Here is a 12,373-nt window from a genome sequence, read left to right as displayed (position 1 = left end):
TATATTATAAAACAATAGTGGTGTCTTTTGTTAGTATCTTTTAGAATCTGACTCCTTCCTGGAAGGTTTTGTAAAAATTATAGTCAAGTTCACATATATTAGACAGTTATACAAAGGGTAGAAAAGGGCATAAGAAATGTCTAAAGAGCAACCTTAAAAATAAATCTTCCGAGAATCTGACTTTATATCTATCAATGTTTATTCAATCAACTGATAAAACATACAGGGAAACAGAAGGGAATGATTGCCAATGGGAGAAAATGACGAGAAAGAAAGATAGAGCAAGTCTCTAAAGTTAGAACTTCATTTTGTAAAAACAAAGGAGCTATCATAGACAAAATCAAATTGGCAAATGCACATTTAAAATGTTTAACTTCTAAACAAATTTGCATTCAAAGATGCCAATTAAAGTTGATCTTCATGTTAATTGTATTAAATTTATGAATAGTACTCATCAGGCACCTGTTTAAGTTGTAAAATGGAAACAGTTCCTTCAAAAGAATTTAAAGTTTAGCCTCACACTTCCAATCAGAGGCTGCCAGTTTATGGCTTCTACAGAAAGCATGTCAACCTACAATTCAAGGAGGCCAGAAACTACCTGCCGAATTTGTCCTGATTAGGACTGAATGCACCCCCTCACTTCACACTCTGTCTCCCCAGTAGCCTCTCTTCCCCTCTCCTTCAGGACCCTCATTTTTTGCCATGGTTTATCCATGGCTCAGGCTGACATGGGAATGTCTCCTCCCTTCTGGCCCAGTAGTTTTGGGTACCAAGCACTGTTTTCCTGAAGACTGTCCCTTAGCATACCTTGGGGTGCATAGTCAGGCATTCTGGGAGGCTGTTCCTCTCTTTAGCCCAAACCTAGGATGGTAAGTGCTGAATAAATGAAGGGACCAGAACTTGAAAATATGACAAGCCACGGATATAAAACACGATTGATAGGATGAGCAAAATAATGTAAAGATATAAAATGTGACACCTGATGGGCCAGAATATAGATATTGTGTCCAACATCTTTTGGAGAAACACCATCATCTCCACCCTCATCATCCCCATGGTCACATTCCAATCCTTGGTTATAGGCATTCTTCATCACATCCACCTATCCAAAAAAAAAAAAACAAGATTGAAATGCCAGAAACAACATCTGCTTTATATTTTTATGAGATTTAATTAAAAATTGGGCAGCTTCATAAGCCTCAAAAGTATAAAAGGACTCTAAATGAAAATGGCCTTGGAAACCATCCTTATTTCAATGAACATGGAAGTATCTTCCTACAATATTCCCCTTTTCCTTGGAAATTTTTGTTTGATATTTGAATGTTGATAGTGCCGAAGTTCCCATGAATTAGGAGAATCGAGAACCCCAATAAACATCCATTATTTACTAAGTGCCCACTAAGTAACAGGCAGACATGGTGCTAGAAATCGCCCTGGGAAGTGAGGACCCCAAAAGTAGATGGGAGAGAGTACCCTCAAGGAACTTACTGTCCAGTGGGAGAGTCAGCAAGCAAGGGGGCAAACACAGTGCGGTGCCATCGGTCCTAATCCAGGGCTATGTATGTTTCTGAGGAAGCGCAGAGCAGGGGCATATACTCAAGCAAGAGGTGGAGGGTGGGCCACAAGGAGGAAGGGGATGACAGAATAAAGGTGTTGTTCACAGAGGAACTAGTATTTTCAAAGGGCTATTGCACAGTGCCATTGTTGAATAAATATATGATTCACTGCCACTTTAACCATAGGATAGGAAATGTATTGGTCCTTGTAACTCACTGTTTGCAGATAGACATTACGCTCTCATTAAATATATATTAAATCAAACTTCACTTTATCTCTCTTTTTGTCTGCCCTCCTCGACTCCATTCTTTACTAATAAAGTGAGAGCAAAAGAGTGTTATGCCAGACTTTCGTAGGAGTTGCCCATAGCACCAACAATGGCCCTGATGTGAGTGGGGCTTAATCATCAGGGCACTGAGCTATATTATGTGAGTACATTCTCAATGCTTTTGGAACCCAATGCTTTTAAAATACACCTGCATTATTTCATAATGTGCATGCCACGAGTGAGAAAGAAAAGATAACTTCTACAATAGGAAGACACACTAATGATCTCTGTGGAATCTCTACTAGAGTATGCACAGTTTCCTTGAGGCCAAGCATTGTACAACATATCACTGAGAAGAACAGCTACAAAAAATATTAATTTTATTTTTATTTTTCAGAAAGAAGTATAAATAAAATTTTTGAAGAGTACAAACATTTTTTTTACATCCCTTCTTCATATGCTCCAGTACACCATTAAACTAAAGCCAACTTTTTTCTGGCAATACACATTTGCATATAGTTTAGTATAGTGTGATAAGTTGGCTAAGAAAAGTGCTTAGAGTGGATACAACTACTGAAGTCATAAGGCCCAAATCACACAGGCCTTTGTCACCACAGGGCCTTCTGAGGTATTGGTAATGGTAGGTCATGATGTTCCATTTGTCTTGGTAGAGCAATGAAAATCAATCGACTTTTTTTTCTGACATGCATTCTCTAAATTTTTTCCTTTTAGGCTACCCAATATTGACCAAGCTTTTAAACGTTTTCTTACCAGTTCTCTGGGTCTCATGTTAAAAAGAATTCTTTCTGCATTCTCACTGTCATGTCTGCTTTCCATAATGGCCAGCAAAAGTTTAGATGCATTGTTCTAGAGACACAGATTGAGTTAATGCGCATGCAAAGTCTATTTCATGGATTAACGATTTCTCTGCATTTGTTTTAATTGAGATTACTAGGACCTCTTTTTTAATCAAACAGAATTTAAAACTGCTAATTTCATTTGACTTGTTAACATTCTAAAATAGAACATCTTACTTCATTGTCAACACAAAATATAACTAATGAATCATGAGAGCTATGTTACAAGAGATATTTTAAATATTGGTGAAAAGGTACTTCAAATGCAAAAGTGACTTACTATATACCACACTAAAATATAATCATATTTTCCCTCACTGTTTCCTAAATAGGCATTTCATAATGATGTTTTAATAAAAAAAAGGTGAACAGGTATCAGTAACAGATTTTACAGAAATGGTATACAATTTAAAGAATTTAGCACAATTGTTAAAATGAAATATTAATATATATTAGCAAATCGAAACCTAAAATAAATTTAAGCAATAATTAGAATTAATCTATAAAATTACAAATTCCATGTGTTAGAAATATAATATAAACTTATTGATAACGGCTTCCTAGTCTCACTATATGGCAGGTGATATGGAACTTTGTTTACCTTTGGGTTGTGAAAGAATATCTTCTATTTTTGCTTAAGAGAGAATGAAAATAGCTAATGTTGTCTTTGAAGTGTTCTAATTTGTTTTATAAATATATTATCTCAACCATTTCTACATACAGATATCAAAAATATTTCTGATACAATTTATAATCCAAAATAGATACTCAGAGTTACAGAAAATCTTAGCCAAGAAAGCACAATATCCTAAACATTTTGAAAGATGTTACTTCATGCTGTGTTTTTAACAGTGCTGGCATAGAATTTTGGCAAATTGCAATATGAAATTAAATATCCAGAATTTATTTCTACAGTGTGCTTGTAATATTCATTTAGATAAAAATCTTAACCTCCACACACAATCTTTGATAGAAGTACAAAAGAATTGAAGTTAACATGGCTTTAAGATGCTTCTAAGTGACTCAAAGTTAACATAACATAGAATGAAAATTAAACTGAATTGTGTTTGGTCTAAATAAATAATGACCATGCAAATTTTGTTAAGGTTGTGCAAATTAATTCTCCTGGGTAGTTTTAACATCAAATTCTATCCAACTATTTTCCCCCAAGAAGTACAGCCTAAAGATCATCTTAAGTGACCAATAATAGTGACGATGATGAAGATGATGATTGACATTAATGTCACTGACTCATTATGAAAAGACTTCAGTATTTTGGAGGAAAGGGAGTATTATCTTTTTCTGCTCCATTTTCATTTTTTTGCAGACTTGAACCAATCCTAAAATCCACTTCGACAATCTAGTATCCCACATAAATAACATACCTAAAAGAGTAAGGTTCTAGGATTAGTGGAGAGCTTAAATCCTAGGAGTAATCTGAACAGACCTCCATGGAATTCAAAGCTAAAACCTTGGCAACACTGACAGTGCTAGCTAATGAACCTACCCTCAGCAGGCCCAATACATGATAGCTTAAAAATACATCCAATTTCAGAATGCTATTGGCAATATGGTATTTTTTCTAGCCAATCTTCTTTTCTATATTATGTCAGAAGAATAGAAATCTTATAAACGGCCTAATGAAATATGAATTGAATTGATAGTATAAGAGTCTATATATACCACAAAATCAAATGAAATATCAGTGTTAGTGCAGGAGTTTCTTCTTAAAGAAGCCAGATTCTTTAAAAAAACAAAACAAAACAAATCTTTACCTATTTACAAATGAAGCACTTCATATTTACAGCTCAGTTTTGCAAATGAAAATAAAAAGTAAAGGACAACAAATATGAAAAAGTAATAGAATCTCATACTAAATGAGTACATAAAGCTAAGTATACTTAAAATTAGGGATGATTAAGCAATTAAATTCAGGAATGAATGACATAAAATAAAACCTTAATAATTTTTAATATGGTATCTTTTTAATGTTAAATATAATTTATTATTTAAAGTACCCTATGCATGGAAGTCCCTTAAATTTACTAATACATATTATTCTGTCTTACAAACATTGTTCTTATATTGGCCAATGTGTACAAACCCTCAAAGATTGTTTAGAAAACTACACACACCTCATTCACTAAGAAAAAAAAAAAAAACTATACTTTAAATATTTCAAGCCAAATCTATATTTGGTATTTTGACTTATCCAACTGTCATATTTTTAAAAGGTAGCAATTGTACATACTAAAATCAATAAAAATTTAAATAATATATATATATTTTAAAAGCATTTTCATTTGAATAGTTGATAATATGTTTGTGCTGTTAAGTGATGCCCTCTCACTTAATTTTTTTTACATAGGCTTTGATTTGTAAATAATCTATATGCTTATACTTTATTTTAAATGGATGAGCCATTCAGTATTTCTGTCCATTAAGTTTAATTAATTACAAATGAAATTTAAAGGTATAGTCTTTAGACTAATGAAGGATTTTAAAAGCCAAAGATCAAGACCTCTCTATGTTGTTTCTTAATGAATTATGGTTAAATATGAATTTAAGATAAAAAAACAAAAATTTTTCTAATAACTTGAATTTAAGCTGACTATCTTACAGGCCTAGGCTGGTTTCATTAACTGAAACATGATGGTAATGAATCGAAGGGCACAAGTACATCTATGTAAGAATCGTCTATGCTAATCTATGAATAGAAAGAGCAGAAGCTTATACACATTACAACTGAAAACATGAAAAAATACAAACTAATCTCTTCTATTAAAGAAGCATTTAAGCTGGGTGTGGTGGCATGCACCTGTAATCCCAGCTTATCAGGAGGCAGATGCTGGAGGATCACATGGGCCCAGGAGTTCAATATCAGCCTGGGCAACATAGTGAGACCCTGACTCGAAAAAATAAAATAAAGATAAAGAAGCACAGGCTTACTAACAGCCTTTAGCACAATCTTCACGTAAACATATGTACTTTCCATTGTATTACCTAAACCTAAATTTAGAAACCGGATTAGAAAAATATCATTCCTATTCTTCTTGGCTATAAATTTACCCATACAAAGTTAAATTTAATTATACATTCTTAATAGTCTTGGATAGACAGGGCTTCGCAGAGAAATTGTAATTAAAGCCAGGATTATTTTTTCCTGTTTAACCCTAAACACAATAATGTGGTCTTTACTAGCTCATCTCAATTGAATATCATGCCTTAGTATTTGGGCTTTATATAATTTATTGTGTATATTAATTTGTGCTCCTGAGCTCTTATAAATGAAACTGCTCGGAGCTGTGCACAAGGCTTAAACTAAAGAAACCTCTTAAAGACAGTGTGGATATCACTGAAAGTATTTTGGGGAAAAACTAAATTCTAATGTAAAAGAGAACAACTTTTAGAAAGAAGAGAACCATAAAAATAAAATGCAGCACTCCTTTGACTTTGTCTAATTCCTTGTGTCTTTCTGGGTGGAATTCTGTAGTCAATGTGTTTTAAAAATACATCAGCACCTGTAGTCAATGTGTTTTAAAAATACATCAGCTTCTCCCTATAATGAAAAATATAAAATTAAAAACAAGGCCGGGTACGATGGCTCACACTTGTAATCCCAGCACTTTGGGAGGCCGAGGTGGGCAGATCACGAGGTCAGGAGTTCCAGACAAGCCTGGCCAACACAGTGAAACCCCGTCTCTACTAAAAATACAAAAATTAGCCGGGCATGGTGGTGGGCGCCTGTAATCCCAGCTACTCAGGAGGCTGAGGCAGGAGAATCGCTTGAACCTGGGAGGAGGAGGTTGCAGTGAGCCGAGATGGCGCCACTGCACTCCAGCTTGGGCAGCAGAGCTAGACTTCATCTCAAAAAGTAAAGTTAAAAAAAAAATAAAAAATAAAATAAAAATAAAAACAAAAGGGAAGTCATGAAACACAGTGGCTGCTTGGAAAACTTCCAGGAAAGGACCTTGCCATGGAATATTACCTCAAAGCTAACTTCACATTGCATCTGGAGTTTAGTAAGCATTGTACTTTCACTATCCCTTTCTGTCAATTGATTAGTTGAAAACATGATAATATGCTTTTGACAAGAGCTGCTTGAAGATTGTACTATAGAGACTGTAGCTTTTCTGGCCTGAACAGTGGATTCGCTCTACCTTTAGCTGGAGCACCAGGTCCATTCGGTATTTACCAAGAGGGTTTATGTCATTCAGAATCAAAGCAATGATGATATCAATCCCATTAGATTCATGTGTAGCAATACAGGTCTAGAAAACAAAATATTTGTAAAATATCATTTTATTCACAACAGAATAGCACTAGAACTAACAGGATATAAAACAACATAATCACCTTAATTTTTGATCTTTAAAAAATAGGTAAGATTTACCTTTGAGCATTTGACTTATTCTTTTGTATAGGGTCTGGCAATTAATTGATTAGTATTGATCAAATGGTTTTGTAGGCAGAACACTGAGCGAGACACTGCATGAAGCACATATCTTTTAAAATGAACTGTGTTTATAGAATTTCAGAGAATACTGGTTAAGTTAAATATCCTTTCATTCAATAAACTTTAATATACCAATCAACAGAGGAGATCTTTAAGGTCAGAATTTTAAGATCTGAATTATCCTCAATAAAAGAATTTTCCCATTTATTAAAGACGTGTGTCCCTCATACCTGAGATTTGTAGGCAAATTTTATGGTATCAATGAAGCATTTTAATTTCGTTGCTACTTAATGCTAAACTGATGACAAGAGATGCTGCTGTCCAAGCCAGGTGGAAGTGAAGACAAGTAATATGAGACTCTCCTGATGTTTGGGATGCTGTCAATAATGATGGCTGAAGGAAAAATTTACTGGATTTCTTAAACTTACATGAGGGAATCTTGATTGGGGAAAATTTATGAAACATCCTGTGAGATAAATATCCACATTTTGAAGGTTAAGATCGACCATGCTGGGGTTCTGAATTTAATTTTACAGGTCTTAAATCAGGAACTTGTGAGCCAGATTTGTAGGACTATGTGTTAACAATGTAGCACCTTGTCAAGAGGTATGAAAAACTGAAATCCTGGTGAGTTAAATGAGAAAGACCAAAATCAAGACAACTTCAAAATGACTGCTTTTTCAGCATGGGCCTTATTTCTCCCTTCATACAATGGAGTTTTTATTCCTCTGACACAGAGGAAAGGTGTTTTCTACCCATCTCCTACCTTTCCTGAGCTGCTTCTGCTCATTAAAATATTTCCCAAACTTAAAGAGAATCTTTTTGCAGATCATCTCCAGAATTTGCCAGCAATCTTTCCTCCCACACATTTTCAGAGCAATGGGGAATTATATGTGGGGTTCATGTTATTTGAAAATTAGCTTTTACTTTTAGAACTTATTTGGTTTTCGTAAATTACTTTCAAAGCTCTATTCCATTCTCTTATGAGACCAAAACTGGGGAACATTCTTACAAGCTTTCCCGGAAACAGCAGAAGAGACAAATGGTATAATTATTTTCTATTATAGATGTACAAGTTTTTATCAACAACAAAACCAAATCTCTGAATTTGTATGTTTTTCCTTAACTTTAAATCAACATTTAGGTTTTCTTGTATCATTGCTCTGGGAGACTGAAATATAACCCAGAAAAATGCAGGGAAAAATCCACAAACTCTTTCGGTATTTCATATGTACAGTACAGAAAGGGAAAATACCCCCATAACAAATTGTTTATGCCAAAACTGTTCTGTTTTCATTGTACACACCTATGCATGTACACATGTGTGTATAGATTCATAAATGTATGTGTGTGTGCATAGACACCGTGTGTATGTGTGCGTATCTCATGTAAACTGCAATGTTTAAAAAAGCAAATTTCTTTTTCACAATTTTCTATGTCAATCGTTGATGTTTGCTCTCAATGACTTTTTTAATATTTATATCCAGAAATGTTTATGACTTGAAAACTCTGTCTTCTGGACTGATCCATGCTTACGATGGTAGCTCCATGATGCCTGAGAGGAGGTGAAACAGTCAACTGGCAAACTTTCAGGTGGCATCCCTTACCTTGATTGACCAAGTGTCCGGCCTTCTACTCCCACAATATATCCTTGATATCCCAGAAAACAAAATCAGAGACAAACATTCTGGAAAAGAGACTTGAAACTGTGCCCTCCAAAATGTAATATAGTCAAAAGAGCACTCGATTTAGATTCAGAATCAAAAGTCCTTAGTTGTAAGAATGGCTCTACAACTTATTGATTCTGTCACTCTGAAACTCTGGAAAGTCACCTAATCTTTGGGTTAGAACCTATTCATCAGCAAACTAGGAATAATGATACCTATTCATAAGTTTATTGTGCATATAGAAGAAATAACATATACTACTCCTTGTAGGGATGCCAAAGGAGCCAAAGAAAGTTTATTCCACAAATCCTGGAAAAGTTCACTAAAGATGAAAACTGGGTGGTGGTCATGACACATATTTCACTTTTTTCAGTAAGTCGATTTTTATCTTGAACATTTTCATGGGACTTGTTTTTACAATGAAATTATATACAAATACAGCATAGTATTTCCTTGTCTATAATTCAGTCTTTGTATGTTTTATTAGGAAAGTAAAAATGTCTGGCAAAGCAAGAAGAAAGATCTTTCAACTGCACACAAAGATTGGCTCCTTCCCCAAATTAATCCCTTTACTAATTAGTCATGGATACTTCTGGTTACCTGATTTTCATGGCAAGGGCCCTGGCAATACTCAGTCAAGCTCTCCAGGGTCTGGTTGACCAGTGCTACATTCTTCTCATTGATGTAGAGACCCAACAGGCCCAGGCCACCGGTTGTACTTCCACAAATGCAGTCCAGAAACTGAAGGGTCTCACAGACTAGGTTGTAATTTGTTTTGTTGTTTTGATTCCTCAAGAAGTTCTGAAGGCAAAAGAAAATAAAATTGAAGGGTTACAAAAATTCACTGTGCTGATTGTTTGCTGTTCTTCCCATATGTGTGCTTTTCTAACTTTTCTTCATAAGAAAAGTATTCGCATTTATTAAAACTGTCCTCCATTTAAGGAGGGAGAAACGCCCTTAGGTTTTTCCCCAAGCATCTATATATATATATACACACACACATACATATGTATACATGCACATATATATGTGTGTATATACACATATATGTGTATATATGTATATACACATATACATTTAGGTATATGTATATACACATATACATTTAGGTATATGTATATACACATATACATTTAGGTATATGTATATACACATATACATTTAGGTATATGTATATGTATATACATACATATATGTGTATGTATATGTATATACATACATATATGTGTATGTATATGTATATACATACATATATGTGTATGTATATGTATATACATACATATATGTGTATGTATATGTATATACATACATATGTGTATGTATATGTATATACATACATATGTGTATGTATATGTATATACATACATATGTGTATGTATATGTATATACATACATATGTGTATGTATATGTATATACATACATATGTGTATGTATATGTATATACATACATATGTGTATGTATATGTATATACATACATATGTGTATGTATATGTATATACATACATATATGTGTATGTATATGTATATACATACATATATGTGTATGTATATGTATATACATACATATATGTGTATGTATATGTATATACATACATATATGTGTGTGTATATGTATATACATACATATATGTGTGTGTATATGTATATACATACATATATGTGTGTGTATATGTATATACATACATATATGTGTGTGTATATGTATATACATACATATATGTGTGTATATGTATATACATACATATATGTGTGTATATGTATATACACATATGTGTGTATATGTATATACACATATGTGTGTATATGTATATACACATATGTGTGTGTATATGTATATACACATATATGTATGTATATATGTATATACACATATATGTGTAAATATATATCAAGATAGTTCATAATAAACATTTCTCAGTGTCATTATCATTAAACTACACAGAGAGGGCAAGAGTAATGGGAAGTTGGAAAAAGAAAAAAAATAGGTAGAAAGAAGTTCAGTAGGGAGAGGAGCAAATTTTCAATTATAAATAATCTCATATGAACAGTGCAACTTCATTGTTCATTAATTATAAATGATATAATCATTATGAAGTGCAACTGGAAGTATCTATCAAAATTTTAAGTTAACATACAGCTCCACTTCTAAAAAAGTTTTTCTAGATGTATGTACATAAGTACACCAACAGGTTCCCTGCATACTGCTTGTTATACGAACACCAGAAACCATATCATACGTATGGTAATGTGACTGGCTTAATGAATAATAGTACATCCAAACATTAGAATACTGTAAAACTATAAAAATTAGGTACTTCAACATGTACCAATAAACATAACCTGGCAATAAGTAATTGACTAATAACCGATATTACTAAATGAAAAATGTAAGTTGAGGAATACCATAAAATACGATTTTTTTTTTCTTGAGATGGAGTCTCACTCTGTCACCCAGGCTGGAGTGCAGTGGCACCATCTCTGCTCACTGCAAGCTCCGCCTCCCGGGTTCATGCCATTCTCCTGCCTCAGCCTCCTGAGTAGCTGGGACTACAGGTGCCAGCCACCACGCCCAGCTAATTTTTTGTATTTTTTTTTAGTACAGACGGGGTTTCACTGTGTTAGGCAGGATGGTCTCGATCTCCTGACCTTGTGATCCACCCATCTCGGCCTCCCAAAGTGCTGGGATTACAGGCGTGAGCCACTGTGCCCGGCCGGAATACCATAGAATATGATTTTTAAAAAATGTTTACCTGCACAGTTCAATATGCTTATGCATGCATAAAAATTTCTAGAAGAAAAAACCTGGGCCCTGACAATATTCAGTCAAGTTCTCTAGATTAATCACCTGTTAACAGTGGTTTTCTCTGGGGAGTAAACCTAGTAAAAGGGTAAGCAGGGAAGGAAACATGTTTTATATTTTAATTTAGTATTTATTTCTATTAATTTATTATTTAACGTGTTTATTTGAATTTATATCTACCATTTATTCTTCTTAAGACAATTTTAAAAGTAGTATTTTCTATACTGATCCCACACTCCTACCAGTAAACTGTTCAATCAGATACTATCTAATGTGTTATACACCCTATACATCTATTTCCTACACTGACAGACGAAATGGGTTAGGATAGGCCCATGGGCACTGATCCAGTATTGTCCCTCTGGAAGCAATGTTTCTGGCCTTGGCCTGCCTGTGTACAAACAATGCAAAAAAGAGGCCAAAATTCAAAAATTCATAGGCATTCCTAAGTTCATTTATCTAACAAAGGAAAATGCAGGAAAGAAGATATGACACTGACTACATTCATTTTTGAATGTATCCACCCTCACTCTGGTTAAAAACATCCTCTTCTATGTTAATTCTGTTTCAAATGAAGACATACAAATATACTCAGTACTCTCACTCAAGAAATATGAATTGGCTTGAAAATAATGAAAGCCCCTTAAGAATATAAAATCATGAAAGATAGAGATGAGACAAATGTAATCTCTCTCAACAATATAACCTTACCAGAGAATACTAGGAAGACAGGATGCCCACTGAGGCTAAAAATATTTGAGGCTAA

At 33.9% G+C, this 12,373-nt stretch overlaps 1 protein-coding gene across 14 annotated transcripts in view; it reads right to left on the bottom strand.

The window, feature by feature from the left end:
* The window catches only part of ITPR2 (inositol 1,4,5-trisphosphate receptor type 2), a 499,386-nt gene that overhangs the window by 136,721 nt on the left and 350,292 nt on the right, over positions 1-12,373 (bottom strand). For 13 of the 14 annotated variants that reach the window (XR_010148345.1, XM_063786880.1, XM_016923764.4 and 10 more), the window contains 4 exons: positions 9,406-9,606; positions 6,843-6,953; positions 2,597-2,692; positions 980-1,102 (listed from right to left, as the gene is read on the bottom strand). Coding sequence is in view for 13 of the 14 variants with exons in the window: in XM_063786880.1 (XP_063642950.1) it covers positions 980-1,102; positions 2,597-2,692; positions 6,843-6,953; positions 9,406-9,606 (531 nt within the window). In the remaining variant the exon portion in view is untranslated. The remainder of the gene's footprint in view (positions 1-979; positions 1,103-2,596; positions 2,693-6,842; positions 6,954-9,405; positions 9,607-12,373) is intronic. The other variant, XM_063786881.1, reaches the window with a different exon arrangement.

Source organism: Pan troglodytes, chromosome 10 (genome assembly GCF_028858775.2).
Source record: "Pan troglodytes isolate AG18354 chromosome 10, NHGRI_mPanTro3-v2.0_pri, whole genome shotgun sequence".
NCBI classification, from domain to species: domain Eukaryota; kingdom Metazoa; phylum Chordata; class Mammalia; order Primates; family Hominidae; genus Pan; species Pan troglodytes.
This window is presented reverse-complemented; position numbering and strand designations above follow the sequence as displayed.